This window comes from Diabrotica virgifera, chromosome 2 (assembly GCF_917563875.1).
Source record: "Diabrotica virgifera virgifera chromosome 2, PGI_DIABVI_V3a".
Classification (NCBI taxonomy): Eukaryota; Metazoa; Arthropoda; class Insecta; order Coleoptera; family Chrysomelidae; genus Diabrotica; species Diabrotica virgifera.
In genome coordinates this window covers 96,491,298-96,519,050 of record NC_065444.1, presented here as the reverse complement: position 1 = coordinate 96,519,050, position 27,753 = coordinate 96,491,298, and the positions used below count along the sequence as shown (strand labels likewise).

Below are 27,753 nucleotides of genomic sequence, written 5' to 3'. Positions count from 1 at the left end.
CATAAAGTTTGTGTTCAATCGTAGTTAATTGGATACTAAAGTATATTTTTACACACGTATAGTTTTGGCTATGTCTGCGGTAAGTGCAAAAATTCGAAACGACTTCGCGGAGATTCTTGCCCTTCTCAGACTGGCCTATTTATTTCTCCCTTCCCTATTTCCTAGTTCTTTTTTCAGATTTGGCAACACCGCTAAAAATTGTTCAGCGGTTACTTTCTTATCGAATTCAATTAATTATTCTGTTTATTTATATCTAACCTTGTTTTTTTTTACTTGCACTTGCTCTGTCGGTTTAATTCACTTAACGGAGAAGTTAGATCCACCTTTAACCGGATGGAGGCCTTCTTCAAGAGCCACAACTTCTCTCTTGGCATAAAAGTAAGAATGCTACGATGCTACGTCTTCCCTGTCCTTCTTATGGAGTTGAATCGTGGACCTTGAACGAAGATATGTGCAGAAAATTGGAAGCATTTGAGATGCGGCTATATCGGAGGTCCTTAGAAGAATGAAGAAGAACCGAGAGGTACTGACCATGACCACCATCAAATCTCGAAAGTTGGAATACTATGGACACAGTACGCGAAATGAATCCAGATGGGCCCTTCTACAAGCAATCTGCAAGAATAATGATTTGGAAAGCGAGGTCCAGGAAGAAGAACACCCTGGTTAAAGAACCTCAGAACCTGGTTCAACACAACATCTGTGCAGCTTTTCCGCGCTGCTGCAGATAAAATACAGATTGACATGGTGATCGCCAACAATCGTCACGGATAGGCACATCGTTAAGAAGAAAAAGTATTTCTCGGTTAAAATTTTCATTTTTGGTTGTAATATTGAAACCAATCGTTTGGGTTTTTTCCTGGACTTAAATTCGTTCCCTATAAGGAAACTTCTAGTCGAGGAAATGAAGCATTTTGGCTCGCAATTTTTTCGTCCAGCATGGATTTACTTGAAATTTTCACAGAAGGTAGGGAATAGTCCAAGGATCATTTTCTATATTATGCCGCGGTGGTTGCCACCCCATCTCGGGGGTTGGAATTTTTTATTACATTTTAACCATGTAAATCGATGTAAAAAGTAATTCTAAGAAAAAAATGTTTCATTTTCTTCGTAAAACTAATATTTTTCGAGTTATTCGCGCTTGAAAGTAAGAGTTTTTCGTCGAAAAAATCGACTTTTTTAGATGGTTTCTTGAGAATACCTCGAAAAATATGCATTTAATAAAAAAAACTACAGATAGCAAAATTGTATCTTTTACTAACGCAAACTAAATTATTTTTCTACAATATCTTTAAGACCAATACAAACCGAGATACGGCATGTTAAATGTTAGCTTTTCTCGTCAAACGCATAATTTGAAATATTCAAAGCCAAATAACATGAAAACTTTGCATTTTTAGAGGAAAACTTAAATTATTATTTTTTAATTATACAATTAAACCTTTCAAAAAAAATAATAAAAAATTGTTAACATGAAAATACAGCGATTTATGACCAAAAAAATTTCGGTACCTGCTTTTCTCTATGAAAAAATAAGTGAAAATAACCCCCTAACTACCCTCCTAATTAAAAATTGGTCTTAAACTTTCTGTAGTTCCTTGTATATTTGTATTGTCAATACACCCAATAAGTTTGACCTATTTAAAAGGCCTAATTTTAGAAAATTTGTAGTTTAAAGAAAAATTGATTTTTTGCAATTTCGTATTTTTCACCTTTTACTTCCAAATATCTCCGAAAATACTGGAGATACCAAAAAAATGATGAACTACTTAATTGTAGCTTTTTTAAAAACTAAAATTACATTGTGCATAGATTTTAATTACAGTGAATAGCTACCGAGATATATCTGTTTAAAACCTCTATTTACGAGTAAACACCCCCTTATTCTAACGGAATTTAATTTACACAGTCTTATAGTTCTTAAAAAATTTAACAAAATAATTTTTGAAAAAAACTTTTTGTCGCCAAAAATGAAGGAGCTATGTTTATAAAACGAATTTTTTTTTGAAATATTCGAATAGTCCGCTTATGCATGTATAATACCACAGAACTGGTTCGTATACTGGAAGATGACTTAAAAACTATTTGTATTTGTATTTCTAGACTTCTACATATTTGTAAATTCGTATTTTTGTGTAAATAATTGTTTTTGTAATTCTTTAATTCTATTTTTTTTCTGTATACCTAATCATAAATTATTATATTATCTAGTTATAAAAATTGTAATGTTCTTAAGGGTGCTTTTTAAGGGTTGAAATATTATGATATTATATCCTAACGCCTAAAACAATCATTATTTTTAGCCAATCAAAACCAAATTTTACCCATATTAAAGTTTACAATGTTTTTATATAATTTTTGACAATAAGGGGTAGTTTACACCCCTAAAAATAATCGACGCCCTTGAGCATGTTATAGAATATGAAGTACAGGGTGAGATGATCCTAATCCCAAATTTTTATGTAAATCGATGCAAGCCGAAATTATTCTTTTGAATAAGTAATTTTTTATATATAGCTCCAACAAAGGTGGTTTTAAGGGTTGAAATATTATGATAGTATATCTTAAAGCATAAAACAATCATTATGTAACTAATAAGAATCAAATGTTGACAATATTAAAGTTTAAAATGTTGTTTTATAATTTTCTACAAGTAGTTTTTTTAGGGGTAGTTTTCACCCTTAAAAAACCAAAAGCGTACAACGGCTCAATATATAAAATGAGCTAGAGGGTGAAATGAGCCTAATCACAAATTTTTGTACAAATCGATGCTGGACGAAAAAATTGCGAGGTTTTGCCATTTTTTCAGTTTTATTTCCTCGACTATTCAGTCAAGCATCATCTGGTAAGAATACTTCATTCATCATGCAGGAAACATTCACCTGCAGAATCATAATAGTATATTATGCAACGAGCATTCAATGATGGTCATTATGATGTGAGTATGACGGATACGACGTGAGCCTTGAACCGGGGAATTGGGGGAATGTTGTATATAATACGAGCATCATAATGGCAATTAAATGCGAGAAGTGTACATGATTTTTTCTATAATTATTCAGAATAAAAAAATATAATGAAGAATAAAGCTGATTCAGATTTGATTACAGAATAGGGCATCTACTATGTGCTTATACGTATTTCGAATTAAATCTTACCCTCTTCAGAGCACCGTGTAGAGACACCTTAGAGTCTTTACAGCTCTTCATTTCTAACATGGTCAGTCCTTAAAATTTTTAGAATGCGGTGAAGTATCCACATCTCAAAGCTGCCCAGGCGTCGTAACGAGCTAATTGTCAGCATAGTCTAGGCGCCAAATAGAGGTCACAGTGTCCTTTTCAATTCACTCATGGACAGACTCAACGGTTTCTTATGGATTTTTGGTTGCTGATTACGAATTTAGATGGTGGATTTTAATCTGAGTGGTCAAAAAACTGTTATAAACAATTTAATTGTTTATAAATTGTTTATAAGGCTCTGGCTCATAAACTAAAAGAGATACAAAAAAATATTTCAAATAAAATTTATTCCTTAATAAAAAACGAAGAAAAAAACGTTTACTAAACTTAAATCCAACAGTTAGAACTCAAGATATTGTAAAATTAGTGCACAATGCAAATTGAAAATTGCAAAATAAGTATTTTTCGAAGCTTTATCGATCGTAACTCGGCTTTTGCACATGCAAATGAGCCTTAGAAGGTCTAATTTTAAAGGTCGATTAATAGGCTTTCAAACAAAGTTTATTAAATTACTTTATCTTCATTTGTTTTAAAGTTATACCCGTTTGAAGTTATAATTTTCTTAAAAAAAATTGCACATTAATTTGTTTATAAGGGTTTCAAGCAAATTTGAGCTATAAACATTTATACTTTAATTAACAATAATGATAGAAGAACTCAAAAGGAACATTTTGAGCTAAGGAAAATGTTCGTAACTTTATTTTTGGCCAAGATATCGATACTTTAATAGCGCAAGCTCTGAGGCACAAGATCGAGACTCACAGCGTAAAGTTGTTCTGAAGCTATTTCATTGTGGCATTAATTATTAGAAATGGAAAATAAGCCACAATTCAACTAAAAAATTATTTTATTAACGTTTGGACGTCCAAATCGGACGTCGTTGTCAAAATAAAAAATATTAATAAATTAAACAAAAATGTTGTTGCTTATTAAAAAATTCTTCTAATAATTTAATTTAATCTGACTGAATATTGTTCTGAAGCTATTTTCTTGTGGCATTTTTATAATCAAGTATATTCAAATGGGAAATAAGCCACAATTTTACCTAAAAATGATTTTATTAACGTTTCGACGCCCAAGTCGGGTGTCGTCAAAATACAAAAAATGTATTTTGTATTTTGACAACGACACCCGACTTGGGCGTCGAAACGTTAATAAAATCATTTTTAGGTAAAATTGTGGCTTATTTCCCATTTGAATATACTTGATTAATCTGACTGAATTCAGACATATACATTTTAGAGTAGTTTAAAATGATATTGCCAACATTTATAAGTGGCGTTCCTGGGACGACTTTACTGAAAGATAGTTCATTCGATTACATGAAACCAACCCTAATTCAAATTTTTCATTAAAGATTTAATGAACTATCTTTCAGTAAAGTCGTCCCAGGAACGCAACTCATAAATATTGGCAATATCATTTTAAAGACTTTTGAGTCAGATTAAATTAAATTATTAGAAGAATGTTTTTCTAAGCAAGAACATTTTTGTTTAATTTATTAATATTTTGTATTTTGAGAAGGACGTCAGATTTGGACGTGGAAACGGTAATAAAATCATTTTTTAGTTAAATTGTGGCTTATTTCCCATGTAGAATAATTAATGCCACAAGGCACATGGCTTCAGAACAACTTTACGCTGTGAGCCGATCTTGTGCCTCAGAGCTTGGGCTATTAAAATATCGATATCTTGGACAAAAATAAAGTTACGAACATTTTCTAAGCTCAAAATGTTCCTTTTGAGTTCTATTATTATTATTGTTAATTAAAGTATAAATGTTTAGAGCTCAAATTTGCTTGAAACCCTTACAAACAAATTAATGTACAATTTTTTAAAGAAAATTATAACTTCAAGCGGGTATAACTTTAAAACAAATGAAGATAAAATAATTTAACAAACTTTGTTTGGAAGCCTATTAATTAAGCTATAAAATGATACCTTCTAATGCTCATTTTCGTGCGTAGAATCCGAGTTATGATCGATAGAGCTTCGAAAAATACTTATTTTGCAATTTTCAATTTGCATTGTGCACCAATTTCACAATATCTTGAGTTATAATTGTTGGATTTAAGATTAATAAACGTTTTTTCTTCCTTTTTTATTAAGGAACAAATTTTATTTGAAACATTTTTTTATCTCTTTTAGTTTATGAGCCAGAGCCTTATATACAATTTATAAACAATTAAATTGTTTATAACAAGTTTTTGACCACTCGGATCAATATCCACCCTTAAAAACTGTAATCAGCAGCCAAAAATCCATAAGAAACCGTTGAGTTTGTCCATCAGAATTGAAAAGGACACGGTGACCCCTCTGGCGCCTAGACTAGCACCCAGGCTTCACTGCCACGTAGTAGGATACTGTGTATGCAGAATATTATCGTGTGATATCATATAGTTAGATCAAGATCTCGGCCTGTTTCATTTTTAGAAATGCTTTTCTGACCTGTTATATCCTACATTTTACTTCTTGTTCTGAGCCTACGATTTCATGTATCCAGTACCCCAGACAAACATTTTAAATCATTCAATTAGTTTGTCATTTACTAATATGTTTATATTTGGAGTATTCTTTCTCCTGGCCACCATTGTTTTTCTTTTCTTGGCATTTATTTTAAGATAATATTTTTCACCTTCGCTTACTACACTATCCAGCAGATCCCGCAGTTCTTGTTCGCTTCCCGCAATTAATATTAGGTCTGGATCCCGCGTATGAAAAAAAAATTTGATTAATAGCAAGCTGAAAATTTGTTAATAGCTTAAGGGTGTCTAGTCGAATAAACTTTGACATATGGGAACACTGAAACAGGGGTAGTTTTAATTGTGGAACAGGTTAAAAATTTGGAACGGTCACAGCACGAAAACGGCACATTTATTTTGTCCGACAGAACAGACTTAAACTCTCCGAACAGAGATTAAACTCTCATGAAAAAATCAGACTGCTATTTATTACCTGTCATAATTCCTGTCATTTGACATATTCTACATGTTCCACTCATTAAAACGCCCATTTGGTGATAAATAGCAGTCTGATTTTTGCATGAGAGCTTAATCTCTGTTCGAAGAGTTTAAGTCTGTTCTGTCGGACAAAATAAATGTGCCGTTTTCGTGCTGTGACCGTTCCAAATTTTTAACCTGTTCCACAATTAAAACTACCCCTGTTCCAGTGTTCACACATATCAAAGTTTATTCGACTAGACACCCTTAAGCTATTAACAAATTTTCAGCTTGCTATTAATCAACTTTTTTTTCATACGCGGGATCCAGACCTAATAGCATCGCCGGCACAACGGATACTATGGGCTATTCCACGAACATACGCCTGTTTTGGATTACTTCGACAACGAATATTTTACTTTGCAACATAAGAAGTACGAAAGTAAATGGCGCTAATAATTATTCCAATAAACAACAATGTAATTTGCAATTTACTTTCGTTCTTCTTATTTTGCACAGTAAAATATTCGTTGTCGAAGTAATCCAAAACAGGCGTATGTTCGTGGAATAGGGTATTGGACCGTGCAAGTTCGGCAAAGCGACCCCTATTTCTACGCTCTATACTAAAATTCGCACTTTTAATTATATTGGCCAATTATATTAGTCCTGGTTACTGGATAATTGTCAAGGCCATAGTCCAAAAAAATAATAAGAAGAAAAAATAAGATTCAGGTTATGTTATGAAAACGTCAACAATTGTATGTAGTAAATAAAATTAGTTATTAAAATGCAGTACTGCAAGCAAAATAAAATTAATTAAATTTACCTTTATATAATCACTGCATATCATATCAATATTGTGGAGCAATATATAATTTTTCTGCTTCACTGACAGAAGGTATGAAATATACGTCAATTTGACAATTTCAATTGACAATATGAATTATTTAAGATAGTTGCAATATTTCTCCGCGACTCGCGCAGGGTCGTTTCTCGTTTCCCCTTCCAAGTACTTGCACACCGCGAATACCAACAATTCTCTTGTAACGTTACAAACGTCACATCTTTGTTATTTTATTTTTAAATAAATATTTTACTTTATTTTCTTTAATATTTTCTTAGTAATAATTTTCTTCTATTTGTTTTACCTGTTTTCTTCGTTAAAAACTCGTTGGCTCCCTCTTTTATTATCCTCTTTTATAATCTTCTATTTACTATATCTCTTTTCATCTAAAATCTAAATCATCATACTGAACGTACTCCGTATATTTTTCTAATATTTGTAGTTGTATTTTTCTAATATTTTTTATATCTAACCTAACCTCCCATCTAAAAGCATGGTTTCTGATATTTTAGTTTTAAATATATCTTTTTAATTTACATATATTCACGTTTAGTAATTCTTTGGTCACGTGGTTCGCAGAGGTGACGACAGTTTGGAGAGGTTAATTGTTTCTGGAAACGTTCCGGGGAGAAGATCAAGAGGACGTTCACCAAATAGATGGTCTGACCAAATAAAGCATTCAGCTGGAAACTCATTCTGCGAAGCTCTTAGAGCAACTGAAGATAGAGACCAATGGAGAAACATTGCTAGGAATATTGGAAGAAATCACGATCCTCAGTAATGGGGAAACGACAGGAGAGAGAGACGTTTAGTAATCAAATTTTAACTAAGTAATATTCAATCTTAATTCCATTTAATTTATTCTTGTCATCTGCTACTCTTTTTGATTATTTCTTAAAAGAATGGCAGACGTGGCAAATTTTGGTTTAGTTTCTTGATGAATGATATGTCTTTTACTCTTCTAGTTTTTGGATAAGATCTACTTTTCTCCTTTCGGGAGAATGAAGCCCACAGCCGGCGATGCATCACTACAAGGCTGACAACTGCAACCAAATCGTCTAGACTACAGCACCCAGCATCTTCAGCTGCAGGGATCTGAGGCCGAACATCTGCCCAGGTCTATAAGAAGTCTACAGCAGTACCATTCGACATCAAGAAGTTACCATCGAACCAACAAGTTACGATCGAACCAACACCACAAGCCATGCATAAGTATAATCCAGAATTGTTAGTTTTTGGCAAGAATTTGAATATATTTGTTAATGCATTTACTAAGTCATATTTTTATTATATCTTTATCGAACAATAAACATGATTAGTTAAAAATACTGTTTTGTTTGCTTCATTCCAAATTTTCATAGTTCATTTCTAAGATTAGAGCAAGACGAACACACACCTTGAGAGACTGAACTAAGCTAAGGGTGTAGCGATGGCTATCTTGTATGATTGAGATAATATTTTCGAATATTATTTCAATTAGCTGGGGTAGTCCATCGCCTTTTTCGTTTCACTCTCATTTACTTTAATACCTTCCTGTGCTTCATCCAGAGCTCGTACAAATATCTTATCCGAGTACAGGCTGAATAATAATGGCGAGAGTACACAACCTCTTCTAACTTATCTTTGGATTTTTATGGTCTCGGTGTCTCCCATCTCAGTAATAATAATGCATTGCGGTTCCAATAGAGTTCACGTATTATGTTTATACCATTATAATCGTTGCTCTTCGTTTATAAACATTCTATTAGTTTTTCCTGTTTGACTTCAGCAAAGGCCTTTTCCCAATCTATGAAACACAAATATGCATCTTTTTCTTGATCTCGACATTTTTGTATTAAGCAGAACGAAACTAAACTAAATGCCTCTTTGATTCCCACATAACGTAGTTCACACTTTTGTAAATTCTGTTATAAATTCTTTTCAGAAATAACTTTCCACTTAACACAAACAAAACTAGCATATAAGGTTAACTTACTTTTTGTATATGAATAAATATGATACATTAATTCTCAAATTATTATTTGTCCCAGTCACGATTTTCTCTTAGGCCTGGATCCCGCGTACCAAAAAAAAGTTGAAGCAAGCTGAAAATTTATTAATAGCTTAGCGGTGTCTAGTCGGAATAACTTTGATGTACAGGAACACTGGAACAGGGGAAGTTTTAATTTTGGAACAGGTTACAGGTTTCGAACGTTAGATTGCACGAAAACGTCCCATGTATTTTGTCGGGCAGAACTTCCAATTGATTTGTTACCGTTTCATTAAACTTTCATGCAAAAATCAGACTGCTATTTATCACCAATATAATTCCCGTCATTTGAAATGTTCTACGTGTCGGACTTATTAAAACCCCATATATTTGCCGGACAATTTTTTTTTTCATATATTGCATAAAGTTTGCTATTGAATAAACTTAAAAACGACCTGCTAGTTTTCACAATCATAAACTTGACAGGATGACACGTTCCACAATTAAAATCGCGTTCCACAATTAAAACTTCCCCTGTTCTAGTGTTCCCATACATCACAGTTTGTTCGACTAGACACCCGTTAAGCTATTAACAAATTTTCAGCTGTTAATCAACTTTTTTTGGTACGCGGGATCCAGGCCTATTTCTTATGCCTTGGAGAGTACTGAAAGAAAAAATCAAGGAGAGTAAAATATGTGAACACTGTGTGGTTTCCTAGGAAAATCTGCGTGAAAATTAAATTTTCTTTTGTAAAGAAAATCGTATCGTATCTGAGGAGAAAACTCTACGTTCTTTAATATTAATAATGGATGAAAACATGGAGACGCGCTAGCAGACGTCCTATTTAATATTGCTTTGGAAAAGGTAGTCCGGTAGATACACGGCAGTCCGGCATATTTAATAGATCGACACAAATTCTCGCATTCGCTGATGATGTCATTATGGTGAGCAGAAGTATGAGCAATGTAGTGCAGTGTTTTACAAAGTTTAGTGTACAGTGCAGTGCAGTGTTTTACAAAGGAAAAAACGAAATATATGTTGGTTGCTAAAAACCCTCAAAACGTTCAACAGAGAATCGTAATTTAAAACTATACTTTTGAGAACATCAAAGTATTCACATATTTTGGATCGCTACTAAATACAACAAACACGACAAGCAACGAAGTAGAAAAACGCATAGCAATAGCAAACAGAACCCTCCATAGTCTTCGAAGACATCAAAGAACATTATAGCTTAACATTTACAATACCTTAAAAAGACAGGATTTCACATATGAGGCTGTAACATCGACTTTATCTCAAAACGATATGAGACTACCTTGTATCTTTGAGAGAAAAATACTTCTAAAGATTTTTGGGGCCCGTAAATAAAAATGGTTTATGGCGTCAAATATATAACTTTGGATTATATCAGCTATACAATACACAGATACAGAATACAGAGTATTAACTTTATTATTATTATTATGGAGAGACTAAGATGTGCTGGACACATTGCTAGGATGTTAAATAGTGAGTACCTACACGAAAATATTGACATTCTCAAACCCAGAGGGCAAGAGAAGTAGAGGACGACCGCGTAGTAGCCCGATCAGAGAACAATCTGACCCAAAAAAAAATAAAGGAAGGATGAAAATTTGGGAATAGGTATTTGAAATTGTCTATTATTATATAAGAAAAAGTTTACAATTCTACACCCCCTCCATTTTACAAAAATGGAGGGGAATACCCCTTCTCGGGGGTGAAAAAATATACATTCAAAATAAATCCGTAATTTGATAGAATGACTAATTCTAAGCAACTTTTGTTCTATAGAGTTTTTTCATTAAGTCAATACTTTCTGAGTTATTTGCGAGTGAATATATTCATTTTTAACAACAAAAAACATGTTTTTCGACGACTTTTCCCAAATAACTCAAAAAATAAGTATTTTATCGAAAAAGATATTCTTAGTATAAATATAGCTTATAAATAGTGAAAAGAATGGTGTACGCATGAAGTCTGTATACCCAGTATAAGCGGAGTTGTAACTAATGAAAATTAGGTCCTTATTCGTCCAATTCCAAATCGAATATTTCAAAGTGATATAACCAAAAAACGGAGCACTTTCCGGGGAAAACTCATTAAAACTTTTTTAAAGTGTTTAAAAAAGGTTTATTTTTGTTTTTCTTTTAACTTCTAACATTAAAAGTAAGTGAGTTACGCTCAAAATATTGTTGCTTCCTTTTATATTTTGGTAAAAACAATCGCGAAAATCACCCCCTAATTAGCATCCCAAATAAAATTAATCGTTACCGCTTTAGTGCAGTCACTGAAGATTTTCACCTCCTATTTCGTTGAACCTCCATCGATTTTTATGAAAATTGGTGAATAGTTAGAGGATACTTAAGGAACAAACGTGACATGATGCTAACTTGCGATTTTACCCTGGGGGTGGATGCCACCCCTTCTCAAGAGTGAAAATTATTTCATTAAAAATAATAGATACCAAAAATCGATAGAGGGACAGATTCTAAGCAAAATTTGTTATATAAAGTTATTAATATAAATCAATACTTTTTAAGTTATTAAAGATCAAAGATTTTATTGTTTCTTAAAAAAATGCATGTTTTAAAGCTGTTTTTCACTTATAGCTCAAAAACTATAAGCTTTTACAAAAAAGTTACAATTACCAAATTTAAAGATAATAAAAAATTAAATAAATTTTTTATTTAAAGAACTACACTAATATTAATTAAAAGTGAGTTATGGGTAATTGAAGGTACATTTTTTTCGACGAGTACGCAAATCTAAGAATTCAAGCTTAAATAACGGGAAAACGATGCATTTTATAAAATTACCTACTAAACACTTGTCAAAGTACTTCGAAATACCCATCAAATGAGCTCAATAAGACGTTAATAGTATCAAAATTAAGCAAGTTATGATGAAAATAAGAGAACCCTTTGGAATTTTTTTGGAAAAAGTGAAAAATGAAACATTGCCATTTCCACAAAAATCAAAATTTATAGAAATCCTTACAAGAGTATCTTTATATTAGCATATGTAATGATTTCAACCATTTTGATCGGTTTAGAATGCATATTTTTGAAAAAAGATGTAATTTAAAAAAATCAGAATTTTTCAGATTATCGCAATTTTCATTTTCTTTTAATAACTCCAAAAATAGTCAATATACGAAAAAAATTATATATCCAAATTTTAGTTTTTTCTGTATCAAAGATTTTACCTTTTACTATTTCTGTAGGGTACAAAATAACCGAGATAGAAACGTTTTAATCTTAAATTTTGCCTGCGAGAACCATGTAACCGGCGAATTTAAACTTTTATTTTTAAAAAAGTAAGGGGTTTAAAAGATTAAATTCAACGTGGTTTAAAAGCTCTTTATTTTAGCTTTCAAATGGTTTTTAGGCGAATCTCATGTCTCAAAATTAACGGAGTTATTTAAAAAAAACAATAACATTTTTTGGAAAATTTTTTAAAAGGTAACTTTTGAAAAATTTTTGGAGCATAAATTTTAATGTTATTAACTTGTTCATGGGCTGATCTGATAGATATTTTTAAATACTTTGACAAATGTTTAATAAGTTTATGTTATAAAATGCATCATTTGACATTTTCCCGTTATTTAAGCTTGAATACTTAGATTTGGGTAGTCGCCGAAAGAAATATACAATCAATTACCTATAACTCACTTTTAGTTAACACTAAAAGGTTTTTCTAGTAAGGAATTTATTTCATTTTTTATTATATTAAATTTTGGTAATAACTACTTTTTTGTAAAAAATAGGTTTTTATCTTATAGGTTTTAATAGGTTTTAAACTTATAGGTTTTAATCCTTTAATAACTCAAAAAGTTATGACTCATTTCAATAACTCAATATAACAAATTTTGCTTAGAGTTAGTCCCTTTATCGAATTATGGGGTTATTTTTAATAAAATAATTTTCACCCCCGAGAAGGAGTGGCATCCACCCCCAGGCGCAAGTTGGCACCATGTCACCTTTATTTCTTGAGATATCCTCTAACCACTCACCAATTTTCATCCAAATCGATGGAGGTTCAACGAAATCTGAGGTAATAGCTCATATCCACCTTCAGTGACTGCACTACTTCACAAGTTACTTTGTTTATGTATTCTTTATAATGATCTGTAAGTTTTATTGGTTCAAACTGTTCAGTTTTGAAAAAAATTGGTTTTAAAATAAATTTTTTTTCTGATTTTGAAAAAATTCCTTTTTTTTTTTTCAAAGTGATTAGTGACTTGTTCAAGCCATTTTAACTACAGCCTTTTCAAAAAGAAGCACTTTGAACCGATTAAACTTACAGATCATATAAATAATACATAAGAAAAGTAAAGTGTGAAGCGGTAACGATTAAATTTATTTGGGATGCTAATTAGGACCAACAATATTTTGAGCGTAACCCGCTCATTTTTAATGTTAGAAGTTCTTTTAAAAAACAAAAATAAACCTTTTTTTAAACACTTTCAAAAAGTTGTGATTAATTTTCCTTGAAAAGTGCTCCGTTTTTTAGTTATTTCACGTCGAAATATTCGATTTGAAATTTGCTACAACTCTGCTTCTACTGGGTCAACAGACTTCATGCGTAAACCATTTGTTTCATTTTTTTTATAAGCTATATTTTTGCTAAGAATACTTTTTTCGATAAAATACTAACTTTTTGAGTTATTTGCGAAAAACCGTCCAAAAGCATGTTTTTTTCTTGTTAAAAATGAACATATTCACTTGCAAATATCTCTAAAAGTATTGACTTAGTGAAAAATCTCTATAGAACAAAAGTTGCTTAAAATTAGTTATTTTATCCAATTCCGGACTTATTTTAAATGTATATTTTCACCCCCGAGAAGAGGGTATTCCCCCATTTTTGTAAAATGGAGGGGATGTAGAATTTTAAACTTTTTCTTTTATAATAATAGACAATTTTAACTACCTATTCCCAAATTTTGATCCTTCCTTTATTTTTTTGGTGGTTTTCGTTAAGTTTTGTATTTCTTGATATGGATTGAGATGTGGAATACGACCTAGAAGATTATAAGGGTCAGAAGATGGAAGTTGCTAGGAATTGACGGGAGTGGCTTCACTGCAAGCAGAGATCCTCCACCAAGGATTGTCGAATCAATTATGAGGACGAAGATAATAGTTTCATTATGAAAAATGCGAGACTCCTTATGCCCTCTAGTTTGCCTTAGATTAGAGCCGAACATATTGTGCCTACACACTCCTAATAGTTGAATTTGATACAATAGCGAAGTATTACAGAGAAATCAAAAAACGAATAACACCAGCCAGAAGAAAAATAGGCTGCTTCAAGGGAACATGATGGAGATCTGACATTGGAAAACAACGAATATTAGGCTATTGATTATGTACTATAGAAAGGAACTACAACGTTAACGGGGTATTATTATTTAATATGGGGACAGGTTACATTAGGGTGAGTTCTATGCACTTTTGGTACCTACAAACACGTCTACATAAAAATTATTCCTGGTTAAATTTCCTATATAAATATAACTTTTTAAAGTCAAAGATACTTTTTTTTACAAAAATATATTCAAAAGAAAAAGCACAAAGAAACCCAAAAGAAAGAAATTTTGTTTTTTGTCCCATAACTTTTGTCCACGGGGATAAAGTTATAGACATTGCTTCACAGAAGAAAACTTACATATTTTCTCTTTAAAATGATGTTTGGAAGAGGTCATTAGGATTTACCGTTTTCGAAATATGACTTTTCAAAGTTCGCCACTCACAGCAATTTTGAGCAATTTTCCTTGTTATTTCGCAAATATTGTTCTGTAACTTTTATCTACGCAACTTTAGGCATATGCAGTGGTACATGTAAGAGGAATAGAAATCAATTACCTTTAAAATGTTCTACTGTATAATGTTGTACGACTTCTTTTAAAGAGGTTATCTTTTTCAAGATTTTATACTTTTAACGAGTTATTTTTTACGATTATTTTTTAAATTTCCTATTATAACTTTTTTTTTCTACATTTAGGTATATATTTATTATATAATAAAAAAGAAAGCTTATTCTGTTTACTTTAAAATGGTGTATTATAAAAAATTCTAGGACTATTTTTGAATAAGATATGCTTTTTCAAAATGTAATAAGTACTTGCAACGATTTTTGATTTTAGGATTATTTGTTAAATTTCTCATTATAACTTTTTTATGTGATTGTGTGTTATGATTGAATCTTATTTTTTATAGGTAATACTACTTGGATCCACTTGACTCGGCCGGGCAAACTTCAAAATATGGATTAATTCCAATATTTACTATCAAACCTCCTGCACCACACGACAAGCTTTGCTTGAAAAAATAGCATGTAAATGTACGAAAGGATGTACAAAAAACTGCGGTTGTAGGAAGATAGGAATTAGTTGTTCAATATTCTGCAAAGGGTGCATGTGTATGGGTACTAAGTGTGGGAACTTTAAGATAACTGAGGTGCCAGAGGAAGATATTGAAGCTAATGCTAACAAAGAGATGGACTTTGATTTTGAAAATTTTTTAAATTTCAACGTTTAAATAATTTTAACTAAAGTGATGTTTTCTAAGACTAATAGTCCAGGGCGCATCTGTTTTGAGATGGACGTTGAGAGGTGACTCAAATTTTTTTGCAGAAATTGCTTGAAAATAAATCAAATAATAATATTTGAGTTATCCTCCCTCTCAAAAAGGTCCGGAACATTGTTTAAATAATCAAAATGTCAAAAATTGAAGGAAAAATTCGATGTTTTTCTTCGTTTTTTTATTATAACTATAAAAGTATTCATTTCCGAGAAAAGTTGTACTAACATAAAAGTTGCGTAATTAAATTTCCTACAATACAGAACTAGTTACAAATTTAAAAAATAGTCACCCTAGTTGCAAAATAGCAATATTTGCGAAAAAACCATACAAAAACAAGTATTCGCATTTTACGTTTTTCAACCATTTATGCTACACTTAGGACCTTCATATTTCACCCAGAAAAACTTTATGATACAGTAAAACAATACTATAAATTTCTTTAAGATCGGTTTAATAGATTTTGCAAAATAAATTTTGCAATCCAGCTTTCGCAAAAAAAATTCATTTTTTCAAAATGTTACAGGACTGAAAATAAAGCAGATAGCAAGTTGATTTTTTTTTGCTTATAGAAGTTTACTGTACCTTTCATTTGCAATTTTCAAAATTAAAATCGATTAATTATCACGGCGCGTCAGAAAATTTTTGAAATAAAAAATAATTTTTGGCTCTACGCGCAAGACAGCGGTGTTCAATTCACACAAGTTGATTTCCACCAAAATTTCTTCCAATCTTTATATAATATATTATTTTCTTACTCTATATTTTGTTGTATTTTAATATTTTAATTCCACAAAAATCAAACTAATTTTATTATTGTTTGTGAAATATTCTTTAAACAATTGCATATGTTTAAAAATAATAAACTTTTATTATTTAAGTTAAAATATGTGAACAAAGAAAGTTTTTGCTAATAAAAGTGTTATTTCAAAGGATAAAGTAGGTGTTTTTATTTTGCAATAAACAAATTTATTTATTTATATCGAAATGTAATAAAAATTAAAATGTATCAATTATTATGAAAGGTCATTGGAATGCCCAATCAGAGCAAACTATCCGCTGTCCTGCGCGTAGCACCAATAATTAATGTTTATTTAAAAAAATTCCTGACGCCGTGGTGTTAATTGATTTTAATTTTGCAAAATTGAAAATGAAAGGTACACTACACTTCTATATGCAAAAAAAATTTCAACTTGCTATCTGCTTTATTTTCAGTCCTGTAACATTTTGAAAAAATGAATTTTTTTTACGAAAGCCGGATTGCAAAATTTATTTTGCAAAATCTATTGAACTGATCTTAATGAAATTTACAGTGTTGTTTTACTGTATCATAAAGTTTTTCAGGATGAAATATGAAGGTCCTAAGTGTAGCATAAATGGTTGAAAAACGTAAAATACGAATACTTGTTTTTGTATGTTTTTTTCACAATTATTGCTATTTTGCAACAAGGGTGACTATTTTTTAAATTTTTAACCAATTCTATATTGTAGAAAATTTAATTACGCAACTTTTATGTTGGTACAACTTTTCTCGGAAATGAATACTTTTAAAGTTATAATAAAAAAACCAAGAAAAAAATCGAATTTTTCCTTAATTTTTTGACATTTTGATTATTTAAACAATGTTCCGGACCTTTTTGAGAGGGAGGATAACTCAAATATTATTATTTGATTTATTTTCAAGCAACTTCTGCAAAAAAATTTGAGTCACCTCTCAACGTCCAAATGTACTAATATTTTTACAGATGGGCCCTGGTCTATAATGTTTGTGTAATTTTTGCAAAACAAATAATTTTAAATAATACAGGTAAAAAAATATCAAATAATCACTCGGTTTCCATTATTTAAATATATATTATACACCATTTTAAAGGACAGAAAGTAAGCCCTCTTTATTGAGCAATATATAGTATATTCATGTACAAGAAAAAAAAAGTTATAATGAGAAATTTCAGAAATAATCGTAAAAAATGTAAAAAATAATATTTTTTTATGTTAGGTATTATATAATATATAATATTATATAATATATTATATAATAATTTATTATATTTATAATTTAATATTATTTATTATATAATAATATTATTTTATTTTTATATTATATTATAAAAAATCGTTAAGAGTATAAAATCTTGAAAAACCATGATCTCTTTAAAAAAAGTCGTACAACGTTATACAGTAGACCATTGTAAAGGTAATTGATTTCTATTTCTATTACGTGTACCATTGCCTATATACCTAAAGTTACGTAGAAAAAAGTTACAGAACAATATTTGCGAAATAACAAGGAAAATTGCCAAAAATTGCTGTGAGTGGCGAATTATGAAAAATCATATTTCGAAAACTATAAATCCTAATTACCTCTACTAAACAACATTTTAAAGAAGAAATATGTAGGTTTTTTTTCTGTAAAGCAATGTCTATACCTATATCCTCGTGGACAAAAGTTATGGACAAAAAACAAAATTTCTTACTTTTGGGTTTCTTTGTGCTTTTTCTTTTGAATATATTTTTGTAAAAAAAAGTATCATTGACTTTAAAAAGTGATATTTAGATAGGAAATTTAACCAGGAACAATTTTTATGTAGGTATGTTTGTACCAAAAGTGCATAGAACTCACCCTAATGTAACCTGTGCCCAGGGACTAATTCACCCATTTCTCAAAAACGCACCCCTTTAAATGGTAGCACTCCGCGGTTTTTCATATATAGATGTCCATTGACCATATGAAATAATAAAACCCCGTTAACGTTGTAGTTCCTTTTAGCTATCTTATTTTGAATATAATCAATAGCCAATGTAACATCTACGAGTATATTTTTTAGATATGAACCTTTGTCAAAAGTAGACGTTTCATCGACAATTTGAATTCAATCTGTCAATGTAAACTTCCATTTAAATATGTACTCATAAATTTCATTGTATATCATTCTACTAACAAATTTTAATTAGTATCTATTAATAAATTTGACATAGTATTGAACAGTTCACACCTAAAATCAAAACATTTACATGACCGATTCAGATAAAGACAAGAATAAACGAATAAAAGCGGAGATTCTTCCAAAGTACAAAGAGGAAGAACAGAGAGATAGAAAGAGTAATTGGATGAAACTACCATTCATAATTCCATTTGTGATCCCATTTTATGTAAGAAATGGAAAAGGGAAGAAATAGCATTCACATATTACAAACACTGAGGAAAATCCAAGAGTAATTAAAAAAAACAGGAAATAGAAAACTTTTAAATGCCAAAAAATATTCAAGTAAATTATCAAAAATTATATTACACAATAAATATAAACTCATAGCATGTAATAGATTATAATATAATAGAATATATTTGAAAATAAATAAGATATCTTTATAATAATAGTTTTTAAAAAATTTGGTTGTGATGTTTATTCGATACTTAGGTACTATCTGCAGTGGATTATTTATTAGTGAATATGCTGCAGTGTTAAATACGAATTTGAACCAAGGGTGTTAATGGCAAGTTAATACTTTTTCCTTAATTTTTTGTAAAAACTTTATTTATTAATTAACGTAACACCAAGGCCAGTGGCGTAGCTGACAGGCACGCAAGGCGGGGGGGGGGGGACGTTAGGAGGGGCCCCTTAGAGCCTTCAAGCTTAATACTTCTACTTTCTTTAAATTGGAGACCAAAACATATTTTCCTAATAAACATCAAAATAGGGAATTTGGAAAGAAATAATGAAGCGGGTAATTGACGTAACTCTTACTCTTTTCGGGTGCAATTTAACGTTTCGTACTTTCGTGGACATGTTGGTAGTTTAGATGAAAGTGCTATTACATACTTTACAATTACTTGAGCTTAACAATTAATTGAGCCCCCAAATACAAAACGAAGTTATAAATTTGCTGAATCAAGAAACTGAAAACAAATTGATTAATTTAATTTAAAAAAATTGTTTTTATTCACCTAATTCTTGATACCAATCAAGATATTTCGAAACATGATTAGATTAATTTTATTTTCCGGTGTGTAACTTGCGATGAAAACAATTTATCTTCTAAAGCAGAAGTTGTTGAAAGTTTTTTGAGATTTATTCGCATGTTAGACCAAAGTGCAGAAGGTCTTATAAATGAAATTTTAAAATTTATACAATCAAAGCACCTTTCCGTACACAACTGCAGAGGAAAGGGGTATGATGGGGCAAGCGTTATGAGTGGTGTGTATTCAGGCGTACAAAGGCGTATTAACTGATATTGAAAAAACAGCTACTTATGTTCATTGTGCATCCCATAATCCGAACCTAGTGTTGTTGAATGATGCCGTTGTTGGTGTACAGGAGTTGGTTTTTATAGGATATAATTGAAAAAAATATGTTTTTTCAGTGCAAGTATTAAAAGATAGGATGTACTATGTACTATTATGACTTTGAATCCATCGCGTTTGCCAACACTTAAAAGGTTATGTGAAACCCGGTGGTCATCCAGACATGATGCTGTAATGGCTTTGCGTCGAGTTTTCCGACAAGTAATGAAATCTTTAACGAAAATTTCATTGCTATCTAAAAACGATGAAAAATTATAAGTTAATGCATTATTAGAGCATATTATGAATAATTTTGAATTTGTCGTTAACGTTACTATTCAATCTAAAATACTTAACTTTATTAATCTATCATCAACACTTTTGCAATATGAAACGGCAGAGTTAACGGTCGCCCTTCAACTTTTTGAAAAAACTCGTGATAATTTTCTAGAAATGAGAAATTCGTTTTCCGAAACTTTAGCAAAAGCAGCAGGAATATCATAATATTGGGGTATTATACCGGAATTTAAAAATAAACGGATAAAACATATAAAAAAATTTTACGATGAGCTCAGCTGGGACGAAAAAATAACTTATAACAAAAAAAGTTTTGTAGTTAATGTTTTCAATGTAAATTTAGATATAATATTGCAACAAATTACATACTAATACTTTTTCGGATTAAGATACATGTATAATAGGTTTTCATGTCTATTCCCAAAAAATCTATTAACACTAACTAATGAAGAATTCATGACATGACAATAAAGGAGCGTGAGAAAAACAAGCAAATAAGAAAAATGGCAAAAGAAGAAGAATTAAAAGGAAATAAGGTGAAAATTGGGTACAATAAAATAACTATAAATGGCGAGATATGGAAATGGAATAAGACTATGAAAAAACTAGAAGTAATAAATCCAAAAAACGAATAGCAGAAATTGAAAGCGACATGAAAACAAACACAACGAACCTGGCAAATAAAACGGACACGAATAAAAATATATATGAAGCTACAAATATAGCGAGGAACAAAAATGGTGAGATATATAAAAATACGGAACATAAGAAAAATGAAAAGGAAATCATAAAAATGGCTACATGGAACGTGCGAGGTATTAACGGTAAGGAAGAGGAAATAAATGAAGAGATGAAACTACAAAATATAGACTACTTATGAGTAACTGAAATAAAAAATAAAGGTAGAGGAATAGTAGATCTAAATGAGGATTACCGCTTATATTGGTCAGGAGTTGACTTAAAAGAATGGGGCGCGGGAGGTGTAGGCCTAATAGTAAAAACAAAAAAGACAAATAACATAATAGGTGAAAGATATATAAACGAAAGATTATTGGTAGTGGAAGTAAAACTAGAAAATACAAATATAACCAGCATAATCGTAGCATATGGGCCAAATGATAATGCCAAAAAAGAGGAAAAAGATGAATTCTTTGAAATATTACAAGCAGAGATGGATAACGAAGGAGAAAACATTATATTAATGGGAGACCTAAATGGTAGAGTGGGAAGAGACAATAAAGCGATTGAACGATACTTAGGGCAACATGGAGAAGAAATGAAAAATGATAACGGAAACAGAATCATAGACCTATGTATAGCAAATGATATGGTTATAACGAATTCAATATTTATGCACAAAGACATACACAAATATACTAGAGAAATCTCATCGAGAAAAGAAAAATCCATAATAGACTATTTCCTAATAAAAAGAAAAGACCTAAAGATGATAAAAGACGTAAAGGTAAAAAGAGAGGCTGAAATAAGCAGTGACCATTACCTGCTTATAATGGAACTAAGAGTGCACACACATAACACAACAGAAAAAAGAAAGAAGATAACTAAAGGAAAAATGAAAAGCTACAAATTAAGAGAAATAGATAGTAATGAGGAATACCAGAAGAAGTTAACCAAACAATTCGAGACTATAAAGGCAATTAACACAGGAATAGAAAATAAATGGAAGCAATTTAAGGAAATCATATTGAAAACAGCAAAAGAAGTATGCGGAACAACTAAAATCACAAACATATATTCGAAGAAAAGTAAATGGTGGACAGCAGAAATACAACGTAAAGTGAAAGAAAAGAAAAAAGTATGGAAAAAGTATCTAAAAACCAAATCGGAGGATGATTTCGAAAAATATAAAATGGCCAGAAACGACATTAAACAAGAAATTAAAACGGCAAAAAAGAAGTCTTGGGAAGATTTTGGACACAAAATGAATGAAAACTATTTTAATAACCATAAATTATTCTATGGTACATTGAAACAGCTAAGACAAAAAAAAACACATAGATTAAGAAACATAAAAGATAAAGTAGGAAATATATTAACTATAGAAAGAGAAATAATGCAAAGATGGAAGCAGTACTTTGAAGAACTAACAGAATGGAAACAATATCAACATGAAAGAGAGGAAGATATGATCGAAAATACAGAGGAAATGCAGCAAATAACAAAAGAGGAAATTGCAGAAGCCATTGACAAATTAAAATTGGGAAAATCTCCAGGCCAAGATGAAATCACAGCTGAAATGTTAAAGTACATGGGTGACAATTCAAAAGAAAAATTCCGAGAAATACTAAATGAAATAATCACAGCAAAGGAAATACCATCTGATTGGAAAACAGATATAATAGTACCACTGTTTAAGAAAGGAGACGCAAGAAATTGCGAAAACTATAGGGGTATTACATTGACAAGCGTTCCTGCCAAAATATTCAATAGAATAATTGAAAAAAGGCTAAGGGCAAAACTAGAAATAAAATTAGAAGAATCCCAGCATGGCTTCAGAAAAGGAAGGAGTACCCAAGATCTGATATTCATATTGAGACAAATAGGAGAAAAACTATTGATGAAAGGCAAAGAGATACACATATGCTTTATTGATCTGAAAAAAGCTTTTGATAGAATAAGAAGGGAAGATATATGGAAATGTTTAAAGAAATATGGAATAGAAAAGGATATGATAGAAATAATTAAAGCCTTATATAAAAATAATAAAATAAAAATAAGGACTCACAATCAAGAATCTGATGAATTCCAGGCAAAGATAGGATTAAAACAAGGCTGCGTACTAAGTCCATTACTTTTCTCAATGGTACTAGATGACGCAATAAAGCAATGCAAGGAGAAATCTAAAGACATGATATTGGGAAAATGGAAAATGAACGATGTACAAATACAAGAATTACTATTTGCAGATGATATGGTATTGTTAGCTGACACGGAAGAGAAACTGCAACAAATAATAAACACTTATATAAAAGAACTAAGAAAAATGAACATGGAAATAAACACCGATAAAAGTAAAACAATGGTTATGGCAACTACAAAAAAAGTGATAAAAATTAAGGTATAAGGACAAGTGTTGGAACAAGTAAACAGCTACAACTACTTAGGTACAATTATTGAAGAAGATGGTAAAATAGACAAAGAAATAAACAATAAAATAGAAAAAGCAGGGACCATTTATAATACATTAAGAAATACGTTCTTTGGAAAGAAAGAGGTATCCAAAGAAGTCAAAACACAAGTGTACCAAAAAGTGGTTCGACCATCAATCGTCTATGGGAGTGAGTCGTGGACGCTAACAAAGAACAACAAAAGAAAAATCAAAGCTACAGAGATGAGATTCTTGAGAAAAATAGAAGGGGTCACACGAAGAGACAAAATAAGAAACGACACAATAACTCAAGCTCTAAAGATAAAACCCATAGAGACAATTATAGGGGAATGACAGTTAGGATGGTTGGGCCACATCCACAGACTAAACGACACAAGAATAACGAAAAAAGTATATGAAGTCAGAGTACAAGGGAAAAATAAAGTAGGTCGCCCAAGAATGAGATGGGAAGAACAAGTTAGACAAGAAGCAGAGGACTGCAATGGAGTATGGCAAAACAATTAGCTCAAAATAGAACAGCATGGAAAAGAATTATCAAAGAAGCACCACAAGATTAAAATATATGGACAGAAAGATGGGTCAAATAAGTAATTTATATTCATTAAAATTGTATTGTTAAAATAAAAGTATTGTATAATTATTAAAATGTATAGAAATGTATATATTGAACTAGTTGTAAACAGCCCAACACCGAAAGCTACGAATGGGCTTAACTGATTAAATAAATAAAATAAATAAATACTGAAGAATTATTAAAGAAAGGTCAAATATGGTTATTTACACCTATTTTAGTAATTATACTGTTATTAGTTGTCGTTATGTTTATAATACGGGGGCCCACAAAAATTGTCGCGGGGGGCCCGCAATCTTCAGCTACGCCACTAACCAAGGCATGTAAATTATCTACACATAGATCATAGATCATGTAAACAATGATATAAAATTCAAAATATCAAAAAATGCTAGAACAAGATATATGGTTTTCCACTTACTTTGACACATGTGACAACTGCATTCCAAATATCATCAGTGGATTGCTCGTAAAAATCCGGTTGGATATTCCAAGTTCTGGTGCAATTTACCGCAGAACTAACTATTTCACCACATTCCGTGACTAAAGCTGCTCTAACACTACCAGTACCCACATCCACTCCTGCAATAACAATAATCCAGAGTTATTTCAATATGTACCTTATTCCACGTCTTGACGGTAGTAAATAAATTGTCTTACCTACAAAATAAGCGATGTTATCAGTACTCGGCATTGTAAATTGGTGTGGCTGTTATACAGTTAACAGTAAGGACGAAACGAATGCCGGTTCAAGGTCTATGACATGTATTATGTTGAATAATTTACTTGGTGTGATATAAGTAAACTCCTATCAATTGTAAACAGATAAACGTCATAGTTATCAAAACGTAACGCATACTTTGGGAGATGCTGCATAGTGTTAGGGCTAAAGAATATTAACTTATAATTACATACAGTGTCTATCGGCCAAATAAATTTGATTACAAATAAATGGGGACGTGTCCGAAAACATACTTCTTTCAACAAAATTTTTTATACATGTTAACATCCTGTATATTAGTATATTACCCAATTTTTGAATTTTTCAGAACATTCTAGCTTTATTTTACCCCAGTTGAGCAGCCCCCCACTTGCAAAAATTAAAAAAACAAATAGCGCTGATTTATGAGCTTTCATACTACGCAAATTAAAAATTTTGAGCTCGTTACACTGAGCAGGAATTTAATATTTTAGTGGGGGCTGACTCAGCCCCCCCCCCTTAAAAACAGGGATATTGAATCAATCTTTGCGGCAGAATTACGAGCTATTTATGAGCTCTTGAAATGATATAGTTTCGATTTTTGAGCTCATCCCCTTCACCCTCAAACAACCCTTTAATTCATTTAACTTAAGAGAAACATGCTGAAAAAAATTAAAATATATCGTATCGCGGATATAATTCCTATAGCTTATAAATATATTCTAAGAATAAACTGTTAATTCACGTGCATTTCGATTATTGAGCAACAACCCCTTCGCAAGAAAACCACCCCATCTTCCCGGCTTAAGAGAGAGTTGTAAAGGAATTGTCACCAAATTTGAGACACTTTTTTAGAAAACAAATTTAAAACAGAATATTCAAAAGTTTTTAAAATATTTATTTCGAAAACTTAAATTTAATGATTCTAGAACACAACAAAAAAAAAATAAAGAGAATAAAACATATTTTTTTGCAAAAGAATACATTTAATTTTTTTTGCGACATTTAATATTAAAAATAAAAGGTGCCCTAATTTGGGATAGCCAGGTCAAACTTGAGACAGGTACCCCAATTTGAGATACTATTCAAAAAAGCCCTTTCCTTCGCAGAAAAGGCAAATAAATGTGCTGGACTTTATTTCTCCACAGTCTTCATGTGCCCACCTGCCACATTGGTAACACTTTGCCCATCGTTCGCCATATCTATCGTCGGAAAATTTGCCGGTGCAAAATAAACATTCCGCGTCGTTTTCTTCACTTTCGTCGGACGATGAATCAGCTAATGGAAAGTCTGCTATATGAGCTTGAACTCGAAGAAACTTTTCGTTTCCTTGTTGATGTTTTGACGTTTGATGTAGAAGGTTGACCTACGTCTTCATCTGCTATTTCTTCTTCGGGCGTTGCTTTTTTTTATTTAACACTTTTTGTTGAATTGTTTTTTTCTGGAGCTAATACACAATCCAAGTTTAGCTGGGGTACTAGTTTTTTGCTTTTTTCTTCTGCAAACTTTGCTCTAATTCTTCTTTGTATGGTGTTAGAGTAATTACTGAAGCATTTCCTGATCTGGCATGTGGTTTTTGATTGGTATCTCTCTTGTATGTAGGGATCGGACAGATGTCTTTCGGAGAAACAAGTTGTTGATGAGGTAGTGGTGGACTAGGAGTTCTATGTTCTCGCATTGGATGATTTGGTTGTTCATGGTTTGGTTCTATTATTTGTTCGTCCCTTTCGTTTTGTTTCTAAGTGCTCTTGAATTCCAAATTCAAAGTCCCTAAAAATATGGCGACAAATAGGGACCAGTCCAGTTTTTCGGAAACCATTGCAAGATATTTCCGTCGTCGCAGCTTTGTTATACGCTTTACAAAAAATACTGGCAGCGGCATAAGGCAACACAACACTCAACTGATTTTCTCTAAACCAGTTTTCTATTTCTTGTGCATAGTAGGTTTTCAGTGGTGCCATAAAAGCAACATCCAACGGTTGCATTTTATGTGTAGAATGTGGTGGGAGGCAAATAATCGTCACATGATTCTGTTTGGCCAAATCTATTAGCTACGTTTCTCGTATGAGAATAGTGACCATCAAGGACGAGAAGAACAGGGTCTGCAGCTGAAGGTTTAGTGAATTTTATGAAGTGTTGAAGCCATCTAGTGAAAATATCGGCCTGTACCCAACCTGACATATGGCATTCTGCGACTGCTCCAGTGGGAGCTCCTAGCATCAACTCTGTTTTCATATTTTTTCTAGGGAAGATTAATAATGGTGGTACGAAAACTCTTGCAGCATTCATACATATAATAACAGTAGGTAATCAGCTTGCCCCTTTCTGCTGAAGTAAGTGACGAAACCTGTTTCTTCCCTCTCATAGAAATTACTTTGCTATGTTTGTGCTGAACAATTGTAAGGCCTGTTTCGTCTACATTGAATATACGTTGTGCAGATGACATTCCCTGAGGAGTACGCATTGAAAGCGTCGGATGCCTTTTCAGAAAGGATCTCAACCATTTCTTTCCGGCTGATTTTTTGACTCCGCTAAATGGATGTGGTATTGAGTTTCGTATTGCAAGTTGAAACGCCAGTCGTTTTATATCACGCGCTCTTAGCCCGAAATAACGTTGCTCCATAGTTAGGGCATACTCAACCAACTCATTTTCTAATTCCAAAAAAGAAGAATAGGTCGGCGGCCAATTGATATCCCGACGAGTTCTTCTGGAGTCTTGTCTGATTTCACATATCGTTCTAAGGTACCTTTTGGTACTCCAAAAACTTTTGAGGCCTTCAAATAACCCATCTCTCGATTTCTTACTGTATTTACAGCACGCATCATATCATTTGCGTTTCATTTTTTATTTTTTGGCGGCATCTACAAACAAAAAAAATACATAAAAATAATAATTTTACACGGGGCCCTAATTTGAGACACTCTCAAATTTGGAACCTACAGGTGTCTTAAATTAGGATTTTTCCGTTAAAAATAAAACACATTTTTGTTGGTTATGTTTGCCACACAATTACCGTTTAATTTGCATAAAATGTATTATATTAACTAATTAACATATTAACTAATATTAAACTAACAAAAAAAAATAATTGGAGTAAATGTAATCATCTTACCTTGATGTATTGTAAGTTTTAATAAATTCCGAAAAAAATTGTGTAATGTGTAAATCAAGACAAACAC

At 31.4% G+C, this 27,753-nt stretch overlaps 1 protein-coding gene across 1 annotated transcript in view; it reads right to left on the bottom strand.

Annotated features, from left to right (window-relative positions):
* The window catches only part of LOC114326390 (FGGY carbohydrate kinase domain-containing protein), a 102,408-nt gene extending 77,724 nt beyond the window's left edge, over positions 1 to 24,684 (bottom strand). The window contains exons 1-2 of the mRNA XM_050642733.1: positions 24,534 to 24,684; positions 24,295 to 24,455 (exon numbers count right to left, since the gene is read on the bottom strand). Coding sequence (XP_050498690.1) covers positions 24,295 to 24,455; positions 24,534 to 24,567 — 195 coding nt within the window. The 5' untranslated portion in view covers positions 24,568 to 24,684. The remainder of the gene's footprint in view (positions 1 to 24,294; positions 24,456 to 24,533) is intronic.
* Between the last annotated feature and the right edge of the window lie 3,069 nt (positions 24,685 to 27,753).